We start from the raw sequence: 17,125 nt of genomic DNA on the forward strand, positions 1-17,125 counted from the left end.
AGAGAAACCGAGCAAAAGAGGTGGCATCTATCCCTTTCCTTCAGAGAAATCAGGACATGATTCTAGAAGATCACATCAAATTAATTGGATGGGGAGAGGCAATAGAGCATGGATGTTTACCTCGACGAACATTGTGTGGATGATGCCACCGGAAATTGTGGTGATGTTTGCTGTGATGACCTCAAGACATAGCGACTCAAGCGCCCTGCACACCGTCGCTGTAGCATCCCTCATCTTGTTGTGCTTCACACTCACCATCGCTAGGTTCTCACCTACCTCGGTTAGCTCCATCTGCACAAACCATCATATATAGCTTTGTTGTTCAGTTGTATATCTATAATGGGTTCTCTTCATGAAATTGTCATATAAGAGTAAAGTTTGATGTTTAGCATGTTGTCGGAAAAAAAATTCGCACAAAATTAAATACTTCATAGGAATAAACCGAATGTTTGGTGCTCCTCTTTTGACACATTGTAGTTATACTGCAAGGTTTTCGTTATTTTGATCGAAACTATAGTTACCATATTTAGTAATCCTTCTTATGACCAAACTACCAAAGACCTCAAAGTGCTAATTGATGATCGCCCACCAGCGATAATAACTATGACAAAGACTCATAAAACTTCTAATTTGTAGACTATGGATTCAATTTTGTAGCAATAAATTTCATATCTTAGGTTTGAACTGCTGCATTATTTTGGAGTCGGAAGCTTTGATGTTAGAGACCAAATTTAGAGTTGAAAGCTGATGGGAATATTTTAGAAGCAGAACTTCGGTTGGGTCAGGTTCATTTGAGTAGGACTGAAAGTTGATCCATTGACAGAGTAGGATTTTGATAAGGCCGTGCATGATGGCCAAGAGCAGGATGGTACGGGATATAGTAACGGGATGCATGGCCGAAACATGATGGATGACCACTTGCCATGTTTGCTTGTTCTCACAATAACTGCTGCTATAGAAAATCAACAACTCACAGCCCGCTTGACGGTCAATCACTATCTGGAGGCTATTGTATACCCTATTTCTTGTTTCATTCACTAATAAAAAAAGGCTAGTATGTAACCATTAATATTTGTATTTATTATGTTAAGTGATGATGGTGTGTGTCTACCTTTTTCCGTTTCAACGTTAAGAACTAGTATATTTGATTTGAACATCAAGATCCATGCAGGCTCAAAAGCATACGATGACCTTGATCGGACGATGTCAACCGAGAAATAGGTTTTTCGGAGTCTGAGTGATCTCTAATTCTCTATATATACAACCTTGAGAAAGTAATTTAATACTAATAGTCAGTAAGCTAGGTTTCGTGGAGCATATATTCATGAGTAAATTCAGTAGATGACATTGCTACCCTAGCGTATTTTTGTTCAATGCCAGTATGCCAGTGTCATTACTTGGATACTTTGTTTTGACATTTCTTGCAATAATTACCTCGAGGATTTCGACACGCTGATCAGTGGCAAGGGAAAAGACAGCACCGTCGATGGAGGAGGCTGCCCTCCTCATCTTCTTCCACGGCGGGGAACCCTCAGCGTCCTCCTCCGCCTGGATGACAAGGTCAGTGCAGGCGGCGGATTCGAGGTCGGATATCTGGGCGAGCATGTGCCGCTCCTGCTCCTGCAGCTCCTGGATGTACTCGATGGCGTCCTGGATGATGGAGGCCTTGTCCATCTATACATATGTCGTCCCAGTTGGATGTTACACAAGAGTAACACACAAGAAATCCTCTTCTTAAACTGATAGTGCATGCATGCGATCGATCCGGCAATCGACCTTGGTGATGTTGGGGACTACGCCGCGGAGGGAGCAGAGCCTCTCGTTGAGCTTCTTGCGGCGGTCCCTCTCGAGGACGATGTTCTTGGCCGCCCTCGTCAAGCACGGGTTGGCGCCCTCCGGCGAGCTCGACTCGTCGTACCAGGAGTGTTGAGAGCGGACTGGAGGGAGTCCTCGGCCGGCAGGTACATACTGCAGCAGTTAGGCAGGCTAATCAAGATAGCACAATCACATAGAGACGCCGGCCGAGGAGACGAAGAAGCAGATCGGCCGGCTCACCTGTCGAGAACGGCAACATCGAACACTACGTCCTCGAAGAAATCGAAGCTCCCGTCCATGTCGCCCTCCATTAGGTATTAGGACGTCCGGCTTGCGAACCCGTCTCTTGATGTTCTCGTGCTGTTCTTGTTGTGGTCTCCACGTTAGCATGGGTGGCTGGCCATTTGCTGGTCCAGTTCGTTCTGCATCCCATGGAGATGGAATGATGGATGGAATTCGTGCGCTCCTGTCGCCGTTTGGGTACATCTGCTGTCGCCGTTTGGGTCCATATGCTGTCGCTTGTGACCCGTCGCAGGCCATTAATGTGGCAGCGGGCAGGGGCGTATATTTCCAAATTTGGGACAAGAACCCGTGTGAGAACGTGTGTGGAGATAATGCGAACATCGGAGCTGTGTGGGGACAATACATACGACATGTCAATGACCCTAATGTATGCTTCATCTCTCTTCGTTTATACAGGTATGCACTGTGTAATACTACCTAACCTAATGTATTATCATCTAGTCTGACAACTGAGATTCGTCTTAAAAGTACATCTTCGTTTATACAGGTATGCACTGTGTAATATCATCTAGTCTGACAACTGAGATTCGTCTTAAAAGTACATAATTTGTTGCTCATTTCTCTCTAGTGCGTGTGCATTTCTGTAGAATCCGACATGGATGGCTAGTAGATCTACGTCGCAGGCATAGTGGGGCCATGTGTCTGACGTCCGAGAGAATGAAAAAGACTGATTTGTTTAAAGAGACTTTTTGAATTTTTTGTTTAAAGAGACTAAACAATTATATTTAACACACCTAACATTGATTAACAACTCTCCATGTAGCCTCCATTCAAGATGCACAACCATTTCGCTATTGTTCTATTTTCGGACAATTATACATAACCGTGAGAAGTTGTCACCATTTGGGTCCATGCAACTTGTCACACGGTTGCAGGTTATTCATGTGGCAGCGGCCAACATGACCTCTTTCATGTGAGGGGTATGTTTGGTTCAACACATTATTTTCCTTCCATGGTTCAATCTATGAGGATTAATCATACTTCACCTTCCATATATTGTGGTGTCCTTCGAATCTAGTCGTATGGATAAGATGCAAACACCGATGCACGTTCTTTTACCTACTATCGACGAAGTTGTATATCCTCAGCTCTCTTCGTTTACACCATCTAGTTTGAAAAATGTAATTCCTCATACAAGTACAACACTATAATATAGTTCGTAAATTCTTGGAAGGAACACAATAACCCTCTTTAGCACCAAGAAAATAGTAACTAAGCAAGTGAGTAGTGTTCTCTCACTAACCTCGCTTCGGCTAGTCTTGCGGTACTAGGCTGTAAAACCCAATAACTGAACACAATAACATTTTCTAGCATGAGGGTAACAATTTCTAGAGGGTCGTAAAATCCCTCTTCTATGATGCACTATTAACCGTTAGCATTTGTCGCTTTGATGATGTCAAATGTAGACCCGATTTAATAACACAAGGCACCCATGATTGATTCCAGCTATCAGCTGTTGTGGTTGTGGGATAACATATTGTAGCCTCACAAGGTAGGGTGGGAGTTTTTTGGTTGTTAGGGACACTCGGATCACAAGATGAGATGGTAGAAAATAGCCCTACTCCAGCCCTCGTGTGGTATTATATGGCCTCCTTCCTTCTGAGTCGGTTTCCTATTGATCTACGAGTCATACCTTGTGTGCTTAACATGCCATGCATATAATTGTTCTTGAAGAACCCTCTAATACTTCTTTCAAACCGTGTATGTATAGACTCACTCGGCTCATACTATAGACACAGTGAAGAGATAAAACATATAGTTTGACTACACATTGCCTCTTTCCGCATATTTGCAAAAGTCCTTTCCCTATGTGTTTGGGGTCCGACATTCCAGGAGGATTACTCATCCTCGTTGAAAGTGCATGAAGCTCGCATTTGTGATTGTGGAAATTAAAGACAATCTATTGACTATGGATTCCAAGCAATTTTCCATAGGCAATACTCGATGGAAATATTGTTGTATTTACGTAATATGACATGAAGACAAGGAGATGCATTGAATTTTTTGCATCAAGATCATTCTTTTGAAAAGATGAATTATATATGATCAAGACACAACTACAAAAAATAATGTCGCTAATGGAACATCGATGACATGGCCAAAGAAATTCATCGGAGATGAACATAGCCGATGTATTTTGCGCCACCGCTGAAGAATAGAGTTAATAGTAGCACCCGTTAGAACCTGCGCCCGTCATGGTGAGGCCTCATCTATGACGGGATTTGTTCCCTAATGGGCCCCTATTGGTGGACTATCATAAAACTAGTCATCAGTGAATAATATTTTGGTGACGGTCTTTCCATGTCATTGTCATACGCTGGTCAAGAGATGCATACTGATAGAGTAAGTATTTGAATTCCCCAGCCATCCGAGTGCTCCTACTCTTCCCTTATCAGTCACGTGCTTTTCACCTCAATCCCGTGTCCGTGCTATCCAATGTCATTTGTTTCCTGGCCAAATCAAGGAATTGGGGCTGATTGCAAAAGATATCTAAATAGAAAGATAACTCACATTATAAAATAATATCTTTATCTTGGGTCTTGGGAAGTTTTTCTCAAGAAGAGGAAAGTTGATAAGAAAACTTAGGAAGCAAACAGGTTGTGGAAAAAGAGAGATAAGCGGACTCGAACCGCTGCTTTCCTTGTATGTGCATCGATCGACCACCGGGAGATAGGAATTATTGACTTACCAACCACTAGATATTGAGGGCAAGATATAGCAGAAAAATCACGGCTTCAGCTGCGGCCCAAAGCAAATAACTCTTCGTCGATGATGGGCATCTCAAGGCAAGAAGGTAGAGAAGAATCCCTAGCACAGATATGCCGAGAGTGAGAAAGCATGTCTACCCTAGAACTTCAAAAGTAAGATTTGTTTGTTATATCACGAACAGGTGCTCATGAAACTCTAATTCCAATGCAGCACATTGATACCATCATTCCGCTGGAGAAATTTCACACCCATCGACTTAGAAAGAAATCGGTGGTCTATTGATTCGGATCAAAGAAGAAGCGACAGGGGTTTTATCTGAAGAGAAAAAAAAAGTATAGGGTCTTGGGACCTACCTAATGGAGAAGTTATGGCATTCTATTTTACCTAAAGCATGCCAGGGCAACTTCCTCCTACTAGCCACCTACATGATGCGAACTCTCATTCATCTAATCACATTCATTTAAGATTCCAATCTGGATGGCTTGCATCACTCCTCCGCCGCCATAGATCTAGGTCGCACCATGATGGGTCCTCAAAGCACACCGATGTTGCTTCATCGCTACTATCGCCCGACCTCCCTATTGAAGAAGATTCGCAGATCCCGGTGCCTCATTTGATTCGTCCGATGAGGAAGTCTCGGTGGGGAAACCGTCAAGCTGGACGAAGCCATTGGCTCGCCGCTATCGAGACTCGTCCCTATCTTATCAACGTCGCTTCAACGCTCCTGATGTATCTTCGTTAACGGCCAACAAGTCCTCAATCGTGGATCAGCAGCTCCAAGTCCTGCGATAAAGAGTGTCTATGTCTATGAGGAAAATGCTCATCATTTAAAAAAGAGGTTAGTAGTAAAATAAATGCGGAAAAGTCCCAGTTGAACCTGGGTGCACGTGAACCCAGGTGGGAAATGCATTTTCCAAATGTTAAAAAATTCTGAAATAAAAATAACGGGGTACGTATGCATGTTCCATGTGTGCGTAGAAAGTTTTTGCGGAGAAACCACTTTTTTTATTTCAGAATCTAAAAAGACAAAATACGTCACATATATACTACTATATAGCCCTGCAAAATTTCACTTTTTTGCCGAGGCAAAACAAAAGGTTTTTCCGTCACGAAACTCATGTCCAGGGCACATGTTTGAGATCACCTTTGCATTCATTTTGTGTTTCGATTTTTAAAACATGTTTTTACATCACAAACGCAGTTTTGAAAAAGTGGGTTCACATGTACACAGGTTCTCAATAAATGTTCACTATTAAGTTCCAATTGTTCATACAAATGTATATGGGGTTCAACAAAATTGTTTGCCGTATTCAAAAAAGTGTTCACTTCGGTTCAGAAAACGTTCACAGGTTAGAATTGTTTTCCCTTTTTCTAACAAGAAAACTGTTTTCCTTTTTTTTTGTTAAACTGAATTCTTAAACTAAAAAGAAACTTGGTATTTTCCTTTCGGCCCTCTTGTTGTGAAGACCATTACTTATCTTTACATGTCTCTCAGTATCGGGAAGTGCCAACATTCCATGGTATCATGCTGCTCCGGACCACAGCTGTACCGGAATAGGTAAATCGAGGTCCGTTGGTTGGAAGTTCTCATCTGATCCAAGTAATCCAACGCGTACCCACATGCATGCCAGCTTGTCGAGGATAGACTGTAAAGTAGTACGTGCGAGGTATCTGATTGCTTGCTGGTGAAAGAAAAAGAAGATTACCTAGGTTAGGTAGTATGAGCAAGGATATACATATATACGTACATGGCAATCACTAGCTGGAAGCAACTATTGAACTGGTCAGCTAGTTTTTGATCATGCGTACATCGTCGACTGCTAGTGCCACCCAAAATGCGAAAGCAGACGCTGCTTATCTGTTCCAATTTTGCTGACCACGGGATATGATTGTTCTATTGGTGACATTTTTCACAAGTATGGTATGATGTCTTCATCTGTTCTGATATTTCCTCGACAAACTGCATGCTTCTTTCAGGACCATTGCTTATTGCTGTCAACTTAGGGACCACCCAATCGCAAGGATATGGGCAATATTTGGAAAAAACTGCGAGGTGGTCACGTACTGCTTCTTGTTGTGTACTACAATGGTGTGTACTATGCTCCAACACTTATGTGAGATGAAAAGTCGATGATGAACTGTCACTGTATTTCTACATGGATAGTTGCAGAGCGACGTGCGACGTAGCTGTTCTTGTCTGGACCACTGGCCACAACTGAGTTGGCAACCTCTCCACATGGTTTTCGTGGCTATGTGTTTGGATCTCCGGTACCAGTGCTCCCTCCCGGTGCAATTTTTTTCAAATAATATTACTTTGTGAAAAATAAGTAAATTTTCAGGCACGTAGTAATCTACATATATGTTCAAATGATGAATCTGTATAAAATAATGCAAATAATGTGACCTGTGCGCTGTGCAAGAAGTTTCGGAGTGTTTCTACATATTTTTTATTTCCTCTTGACTCATGCTTATTATTTTTTTACATAAGGCAAATATCAACATTATGTTTTGAAGAAATGTGCAGGCATGATTTTTTAAAAGGATTTTTTGTGGCCCTACAAGATTTTTTAGCCAAAAAGCTTCACCGGATATATTCTGAATAATGGGTCACACCACAAATTTCTGTGGCTTTTAAATTTGGTCCACACTAGCTAGATAGTCGCGTCCTTCCGCACATTGCCAAATCCATCGGTATAGTTGGCACTGACACCTTCCATACCAAACAATAATACTACAAAGTAACCATATATAATTTTCGTTAGTGTCATTAGGTTTTTACCCCGTTGTGGGTACTCGATATCAAGTATGTATCAGCGGATTTCCAGGTAGTGCGAGAGCGACCTCTTTCCTGTTACCTGTTTTCTGCGTGCGTGTCTGTTGTTACAAAGACTTTGTATTTCTGTTATGCACTAATATAGTTTGATCCCGATCCAGCTAGGTCGATCTATCCTCTCTTATGTACACCTTTACGAATGCAAGTTTCGAACCAAATGGCATGCACTCGGGCCCTAGCTAGATAGCTCAAATCTGGATCGCTCTGATGCTTGTACTCGGGCCCTAGCTAGATAGGTCAAATCTGGGTTGCTCTGATGCTTTCACTGCTTCACATGACCGATAATATGCTGATGTTTCACCGAGGGATCCACATATGCATGCATATGTAGTATGGCACGTGATTTTTTTTTTTTTGCACAATTATTCCTAAGGCCAGGGTAACCTATTATGTTCCTGCGGAATTTCAGAAAGACTGAAAAATATACTTCCTCTGTCCTAAAGTATAAGGCACACTTTTTCGCACTTTCTTTGATGCATGACTTTGACCACTAATTTGTACGAAATTATATGTTCTCAGAATGTATAAACATCCTTAATTTTTTTGGATATATTATAAGTACAAATTATAGTCAAACCTAAAATAAAATGTTGATCAGCGAATTTAAGTGTGCCTTCTTTTTGTTTTGCGAAAAGGGTACCTTCTTTTGGGATGAAGATAGTATCTCAATTTTACAATTTACTCCAACTGTCATAAAGGGGATCTTGTCCAACCATATACGGACTCACGTTAGTTGGTCTAACCTTTATAAAACAGAGCCTGACCATGTGTACGTAGGAAAATTTGTTTCGAAACACTGAAATCACGTTGGTATACGTTGGTACTCCCTCCCCACAAATAGCATGCATGTGTAGGCTCTCCAAATATTATACTATATACTACTACTGTAGGTCTGTAGCCACATACATCATATATACATATGTTAATACTAGCTAGCTAGCCATTTGAGCGTACGTGTGCAGTGTCTTTATGTACATGGCATATTTCTAAGAGCCTATGCAGTCCTCCCTTTGGCCGGCTCTTATCCGTATACACGCATAATATCCCTCCCATTTAGACCAAGCCAGGTACGTTTTCTTCCTCTTATCCTGGTCTTTCCTTCTCCCACGTGGAATTCTTCCTGTCTATATGTAGGCTGAGAGGTGATATCTAGATAGATGGATATTTGTGTGTTAGAGAGATGGAGGTAAAGGAGAAGGCTAAGGCAGAAATGGTAGTGAAGAGAACCAGGATGAACAGCAGCACGACGACTGCGCCAGTGGAGAGGAAGGAGACGGAGAAGGAGAGGAGGCAGCACATGAAGGAGCTTTATGCAAAGCTTGCCTCCTTAATCCCAAAAGAACACTGCTCCTCCACTGTAAGCATTGCTGAATGTAATTTCTTTGTTTAATTACATTCTTATCTATTTTCCCTACATTAGCTATGTACCGCAGTCCTCCATTTCGACTAGGAAAGGAAACACGAGAATGCTAAGTAGCGCGGTTTATCCAGCTCCACGTGCATTTTTAACAATAGTTATACATATGTTCTTAACTATAGCCCTTCTCTTCACATAAAATATCATAATTAAGGAGACCAAATAAGTTATATGGGCATCTAATCTTCTGGCAATATGTTGCTAGCTCTCCTCATCAAGGGGAACACACGAAGTCATGATACTTTTGTCATTACACATAGGGGCGTGTGTGTTAGTTTTTGGTGAGAGGAAAAGTACCTTATTACACAGCATCTCCAGTCGCGTCCCCCAAACCGTCCTCCAAAGCGATTTGGGGCGCGCCGGACAAAAAAACGTTCCCAGTCGCGTTCCCCAAAGCCGCTTTTTGTCCGGCGCGCCCCGATACGGTGTCCATCGCCCCCAGGCCGTCCCCGCCCCACAGGGACGCTCCGGGCACGCCGGACACAACGAAAAGCGAGACGCCGCGGGCTCCCACATGTCGGCGACTATTTCCATAAACCGTTGGTTCGAGCCTTTTTTTCTCGTCGCTCCTTCCCTCCCGCGCTTCTCACCCCTCCGCCGCCGCTGGATTTGCCGGTCGTTTCGACGAATGATCTCTTATGAGAGTCGGCACCGTCGTCGTGGCTGGCACTCTCGCCGGTCGTTCCGCCGCCGCCGCTTCGCCAGCGTGTCCCAGAACGCGGCGTCAAATCCGCCCCACCTCCGCGCACACAAGGTGCTCGACGACTTGTCAGGTACGTGTGATTGGCCGTTGTTCGTTGCCACGTCTTCCGCGGCGCAATTTTAACCATTGATTTTGCTTCAGACATGGATAGCGACGACGAGATGATTGCCCTACTGCTGGAGGACGAGCAAGCCTTCGACGATGACCTCAGGGAGCATTTGCTGATCATCGCGTCCCTCCAGGACGTGCTTGACACTGAGGCGGAGAAGAGGAAGAGGCCACGCCGCGGAGGATCAAGGCCGGGGAGAAAGAAGTCGAAGCCCCGGCAGAGGATGGAGGGGCATACCATGCTGCACAATGACTACTTCGCAAATGAGGCAACACATGCCGACAAATTTCGGCACCAGTATAGGATGAGCAAGGGCCTGTTCATGAATATCCTCCACGACGTTGATAGTTCGACCCCTACTTCAAGCTCAAGCACGACGCTGTAGGCGATGTCGGGCTCTCGTCGATTCAGAAGTGCACCACCGCCATGAGGATGCTTGCATACGGAGCACCTGCCGATACACATGACGACTACCTTCGCATGAGTGAGTCTACTGCCATTGAGTGCATGTACAAGTTTTGCCGAATTGTGGTGGGAAAGTTTGGCAAATACTACTTGAGAGGGCCAACTTAGGAAGAGACTGCAAGGATCATGGCACAAAATGCTGCCAGAGGATTCCCTGGAATGCTTGGAAGCATCGATTGCATGCACTGGTCATGGAAGAACTGCTCGTTTGCTTGGCAAGGTATGTACAAAGAGCGTCATGGATATTGCAGTGTGGTGCTTGAAGCTTTGGTAGATTATGACCTCTGGATTTGGCATTCTTTCTTTGACATGGCGGGATCACACAATGACATCAACGTGTTGCAGCAGTCTCCGGTGTTCAGCAGATTAGTGGAAGGTCATGCTCCACCATGCACTATGAGGTCAATGGCCACCAATATACCAAAGGCTATTATCTAGCAGATGGTATATATCCAGAATGGGCCACTTTTGTCAATACAATCTCGAATCCATCAGGTCAGAAGAATTCCCACTTTGCTGCGCGACAGGAGGCTTGCAGGAAGGATGTCGAGCGGGCATTTGGTGTGCTTCAAGCTTAATTTGCAATTGTCCGGTACCCTGCTCTAAGCTGGTCTCACGACCAAATATGGGATGTGATGCAGGCTTGTGTGATCATGCACAACATGATCATCGAGGATGACCGCAAGAATCATGCCAGGACACATGTTGGTCCCTATGAGTTTCAGGGCCCTCTTGCGGAGGTTGATCATGAGTTGCCTGCAGATTTTGCTGATTTTCTCGCCATGCACGCAGAGATCCGTGACAACAATGTTCACGAGCAACTTCAAGTTGATCTCGTTGAGCATTTGTGGAGGATCAAAGGATTATCAGCAAATACCGCGGCACCTTGATCTAGCCCTATTTATTACATTTGTTTAGTTGTTTTATTGTTTGTTGTATTTTAATTTGAAAACAATCTCCGCATACTAATAACCCTTATTTCATGTTTGGGGCGGTGTTTGAGGGACGCGACTAGGAAGCGATGTCCCCCAACCGCGCCACGAACAAAACACGTCCCCCAAACGCTCGATCCGGCGCCGTTTTGGGAACGGTTTGGGGAACACGACTGGAGATGCTCTTACCTGAAGTACATGTTCTTAAATCTAGGTCCAGTTCTCCATTCTACTTAGTTGAATCTAGCTACTGCACTGCAAATTGTTAGCTTAACGACTATTTGAATATATATTCTGGCATAATCTGAGTAGCAACAAGTCTTCATGTAAAATCAAAGGTCCCATTTGAAATGCCTGTTTGTTTTGATGGAAGCTGACACAAATTATATGGTTTATCTTGCAAAATTACTGATCCAAATTGGTAGGTCAAAAAGTAAAAATATAACAATAATATTATTTCATTAAGTTTGCTCGTGAGAGGGATCAATGTCTTATGTGACTTTCCATGCGACCATTCGTCAAACTCAGAGTATATAATAACTCTAAAGGAAATCAAATAGACAAACTAATCATACGTGCCATTACTGTTGCTCATACTTTATAACAAGTATGTGAAGATCTAACATTATTAGGAGGTACTCAGGTACATATATCTCTCTAAAGAAATATCAACATGCTGGCAAAACGGAACCTCAACGATCGACTCGGAATCTTGAATGGATAATTTTTATTTTTATTATGAACACTCAAGTGATGAAGAAAAAATAGCAGGTTGTAAGTAAAGCTTCTATGTTTAGAAAGTATAATATGACACCACGTGCAAAAAACGGATTCTTAGAAACTTAGAATACATATGTAGACGTAGAGTTTGACAAGGATTGTAGACCTAGTTTCTTGTACTCCAAGTCTTGTCTCTAGCTAGGTGTCCCTTTTTATATACCTATTGAGGGTCATGTACATATTAAAAACATATATTAGGGTTCTACAACGTTTTCATGGTACCAGAGTGGTCCTATGACTTCCTCCACTTTCACATCGCACGCCGCCCCCGAGGAAATCAATATTTTCTCCTTGGGGGGGGGGGGGGCGACACCCGGTCTCAATCAACGATGGGACCGGTTCTTAAATTTTCAAATTTCTGGTTCCTAAATTTTCACATTAGATCGATTTTTCATTTACCCACATTCCGAAGATCTTTGAGATGCCCTCAAATTCCGGTGAACCCGTTGACACCTAGTGCCAAGCGTTCAGCACATGGCCGAGTCTAGTGGACAAGATCCATCTTATGGTGCATGGCGGTAGTAATAAACATCCAGAGAAGACACGCGTTGGCTTCAGTACGCCGCCATGAATCTATGGAGATAAGCCGCACCATGCCACCATGAATCTCTAGAGGACTCCAAGTGCCACATGAGCTTGCATACCGGCCGGCTGTGTCAGGTTCTCAAGAACGTTTTTTTAAACAGTAGGCTCACTAGGAGTCCAGCTTTGAGTTAACAAAGCCAACAACCAGCAGGGATTACACAAGGCGAACCGAACAAACACCCACACACACAACACCACACAACACAACATAATGGCCGAATGATACAAGGGCACACCCTGAAAGGCTTACAACTCAACACTACTAGCAAGCACCAAAGGGACATGCAAAGCGAAGACTACAACTCTCCAGCACCGAGGGCAACGAGCAGTGAAGGCGCGACGAGGCACTGCCAAATAGCAGGATGGAGATTCATGAGCGAGGAAGGCCCCCTGAACTAGAAGCACCAAAACACATTCCAGTTCCCACACCGAAGAGGGCCCCTACCCGCCTTGGCTCGAAGGCGTCGAAACATCGGTCATGGGAAAAAGCTCACCCGAGAGCTGGGGAAGTGCTGAACTTGAGCTCCGAGGCAGCCCCAGTACACGACCACTAGGAAGGGGGAGCACACCACACCGGCCAAACCGCCGCGGCCTAAGGATGGCCAGAGAGAAGCAAGAAAGCCACCCGGAGCAACTGCACGAGACCAAAGTTTCCACCTTCAACCTCACCGAGCATCGCACTCCCCAGGCGACGCCTCCAAGGAGGATACGGCATGCAGCACATCGACGCCGCCCAATTTGAGAGATTTTGGGCTTTCACCCGGGAGGTTGGTCGGGGTGGAGACAGGGGACCTCAGCCACGCCTCCAAGGAGGAAGAACGGCGCCCGTAGGTGCGGCCGCTGCTGGGCCGGGCCAGCCAACCTAGGGTTTCCCCCGGTCCCGAACCACACACCAGCTCCCACCGCAATCCAGAGCGAGCAGCAAGCCGCCGCTAAGCCGAAATCAGGGAGGAGAGAGAGAGGAGGGGGAACAACCTCGATCTGATGGGGAGGTGGCCTCCATGCCGCAGCCACCACCCGCCGCGGTCCAACCTCCCAAGAGGTCGCGGCCGACGGCCAGAGTCACCCGCGCCGACGCCTACCGCGCGCGACGTCGCCTCGCCTGAAGGACCACCGCCCCGGTCATTTAGTCCTCCAAATCAAAGCGGAGCAACGAGATCCTCGCCGCCACCGTCCTTAGCAGCCGCACGGCTTTCCAGCGGTCACCTCAGGTGGCGGCAAGGGAGGGGGAAAGGTGGAAGGAGGGGCCTGGCGGCGCTAGGTTTGGACGGCGCCCCAGTCGCCCCAGCGGGAGTGACGCGGGGGCAGGATGATTGGGTCCGTGCCCACCATCGGTTCTCAAGAACGTGTGCGCCTCGAGGGCTCTACATCCACAACTAGATGGTATCACCGAGCGACACGATTTCACCAACTCACCATGCTTCTCCACATGGCACCGACCACCGGAGGGTGCCCTCCTGGACCCTCGGTCACCCAGGAGTAAGCATACGATCCAAGTTCCACATAAGTTGGTTCCAGCATCGCAACTACAACGATCATAATTATGCATGTGCGAGAATTGCGTCGGAACAAACTCTGCATCGGATCCACCGAGCCAAACAACGACAATAAGTCGTACTACGACTTTTCATAGCTAGGCTACAAGCCAAGATATTCGTCGAGCACGATAAGCGACATCACCATCCACACACTAGGCCAAGATCCAATTATGGGCAACTTCTAAATATAAGGCCATAGACCTGACTTTAAATATAAAGCCTGAAGATCTGGATAATATAAGTTTTGAACCCACACGCAACACAGTATCGAAATCATCACCATTGTGAGAGACGCCTTCAAGAGGAACGCCAATGGCCACACCTCTGCTGCTCCGACATGCCTAACAATCATCGCCAAGGTCTACATCAATGTGATCTTCATTAACAAAACAATCTCGTCAACACATCACCCGCTGATAGTACAATGATAGTACAATTGGAGACGACCACGACATTGAGTGTGTCCCACGACAACAGCGACGACATTACCAGCGTCCAATGGCTAAGACTGCATCGACACACTACAACCATGCACATGATTCTAGCAAAACCGGAGTGTGCTCGGTGGATTTCCTCCCGTTCTACCAAAGCTGGTGGTCTCACCAACACCACTTCCTCTTATATCCACAAAATGCCTCTGACGGTATCCCTGAGGGTGCAAAACGTCGTCCACGATAGTACCTTTGAAGGTTCAACCAAAGCTGGAGGTCTCACCACCGCATCCTCTTATATCCACAAAATGCTTCCGACGGTATCCCTGAGGGTGCAAAATGTCGCCCACGACAGTACCTTTGAAGGTTCAGAACGTCGCCCAAGAGTGCATCTCCGTCAAAAAAAGGAAAAAAGGAAGCGCGCATTTGCTTGCGCTTCCGGAGAATGTGGCTACATCGACTACGACTAGCACTACATCGACTACGGAGAGTACTACATCAACCACGACTATCTTGACCACGGCTACATCATGTTCGACTACCTCGACACATCAACAACAACTCCACTCAACATTGTCCGCGTCATTACTTGGCGTCCATGACACTCAGAGTGTAACTGCGAGATGGAAGAAAATGCACTAGAAAGGGACATTGATGATGACAAGGCAAATAAGGAGACAAAAATGTGAGACATCAAATCCAGTCGCAGGTCATCCGCTTCAATAACGCTACGACTAAGAAGAAATTTTATAATACAAAGGCGGACGTTAAGTTAGAATAGGACTCTAGACCTAGCTTCTTGTACTCCAAGTCTCTTCCCTTGGTGTACCTTTTTATATGCCCCTTGAGGGTCTTGAAATATAAAAAAAAAAACAGATATTAGGGTTCTAGAACATTTACACCGAGACGCTGGGGCTGGGGGTTATCCTATTTAGAAAAGAATCATATAAACATAATGTATCCGAAACCATTATTCCACAAGGAGATGAAATGGCCCGAATTAGAAATTTCAACTTCACAATGTTAATTATATGGGATGAAAGAAATCAGCATATTCGAATATGAGTTTCTGTTTTGCTCTAATGCATGTTTCTATTAACTTTATGGTGCAAAAATTATGTAGGATACATTGACATTGTTGGGCAGCTTGGATGAAGCAGTAACATACATCAAAAGGCTCAAGGATAGGGTTGACGAGCTACACAAAAGGAGGAGCTCTGCACAATATGTGGCTAGATTAAGAGGAGGAGCTTGTAGTGCCGTCTCGACGATGATGAGTGGTGGCATAGGGTCAGAGTTAGAAGTTGAGAAAGAAGAAAAAGGGTTGCTTGCACCGGTAGTGGAGGTTCGGTATCACAACGATTTGACAATGGACGTGATGCTGATATGCAGCGTAAAGAGACCGATAAAGCTCCATGAGGTGATCGCCATACACCAGGAAGAAGGCGCGGAGATTGTCAATGCAAACCATTCCGTGGCTAGGCATAAAATATTCTACAGCATACACTCCAGGGTAATCAAATATGGCCTACAACGTCATACCCAATCAAATGCATCCTCTGTTGAAACTTGATGACATTGTACACATTTTTTAGTGTTCTGCTTATATTTTTAACTTGCTAGAAGATGCATTAAGAATGTATAATGACATTTTCTTTTTGAGAAAAATCTAACAACACTACTTGTAGTATATTAGGCTTAACTGTTTCCATTTTTTTACGGCGGAAACTGTTTTCATATTTTACTAGGCAAAATTAAGAAATCTAGACATCACACACTCTCGTAATTTATGTATTTATGAAAGGAGACAATATACATAAGAAGGTACAGTCGATGCTTTCTTTCAAATGATGGTTATTAATTTTTTCTCTTATAATTATTTTCCATAATCAATAGAATCATATTCTTCTTTTACACATCAATAAATTTTCTCCCTGTAAACTGTGCAGGCTTTCAGCTCAAGAATTGGCATTGATGTTTCAAGGGTCTCAGAAAGACTGGGAGCATTGGTATATAATGGATAAGTCATATCAATCAATATACCATGGAGAGAATATCAGAAACATCACTCAGGCGATACATGATGGTTAGTTAGTTACCCAATACAATGGATTAAACAACATATGTAATCATTCTCCATGTTTACTTCACAACATCACCGGTTTACACAGAAAATTAAGTTGGTCTTTGTTCGATCCATCAGCATGTATAATTTTATTCGCAAGTTTATCTGTCACAACCTTCTCAGTGTTCAATTTCTTGAAAAGGAGACTTGTATATTACAGGTTACATATTTTAAATCTGATGCAAGCCCTCAAGAGCAAAGACTACGACAAATCTGAAATCAGTGTGTTGGTAAAGGAGGCTAGAAGTCTTTATATTCTAAATTTCGAATCCTTCTAATTTTCTTTTAGCCGCCGCACCTATAATAATATTGCCCATGAGCTTGCAAAGCTGGATGCAAGTTCTGAGTTTGAGGACTCTTTCTGGGATGTTTCTTCTCCC

The 17,125-nt window shown here is 44.3% G+C and overlaps 1 protein-coding gene and 1 pseudogene across 1 annotated transcript; one reads left to right on the plus strand and one right to left on the minus strand.

Moving 5' to 3' along the window:
- Positions 1–75: 75 nt before the first annotated feature.
- Positions 76–2,246, minus strand: LOC124647399 (annotated as a pseudogene).
- A 6,393-nt stretch (positions 2,247–8,639) lies between these two features.
- LOC124653356 (transcription factor bHLH168-like) lies at positions 8,640–16,859 on the plus strand. The gene is made up of 4 exons (XM_047192732.1): positions 8,640–8,727; positions 8,837–9,017; positions 15,744–16,133; positions 16,570–16,859. Exons 2-4 carry the CDS (start codon positions 8,841–8,843, stop codon positions 16,642–16,644), a joined length of 642 nt encoding a protein of 213 aa, XP_047048688.1. The 5' UTR covers positions 8,640–8,727; positions 8,837–8,840; the 3' UTR covers positions 16,645–16,859.
- The last annotated feature ends 266 nt before the right edge of the window (positions 16,860–17,125 follow it).

The sequence above is a fragment of the Lolium rigidum genome, chromosome 1, assembly GCF_022539505.1.
Source record: "Lolium rigidum isolate FL_2022 chromosome 1, APGP_CSIRO_Lrig_0.1, whole genome shotgun sequence".
Taxonomy (NCBI): domain Eukaryota; kingdom Viridiplantae; phylum Streptophyta; class Magnoliopsida; order Poales; family Poaceae; genus Lolium; species Lolium rigidum.

What these genes read in the sequence shown, in the direction of transcription:
- LOC124653356 (XM_047192732.1), top strand. Translation starts at nt 8,841, where the DNA reads ATGGAGGTAAAGGAGAAGGCTAAGGCAGAAATGGTAGTGAAGAGAACC. An exon ending in AAGAACACTGCTCCTCCACT is followed by an intron (nt 9,018 to 15,743) that starts GTAAGCATTGCT and finishes AAAATTATGTAG; the next exon opens with GATACATTGACATTGTTGGG. An exon ending in TCTACAGCATACACTCCAGG is followed by an intron (nt 16,134 to 16,569) that starts GTAATCAAATAT and finishes TAAACTGTGCAG; the next exon opens with GCTTTCAGCTCAAGAATTGG.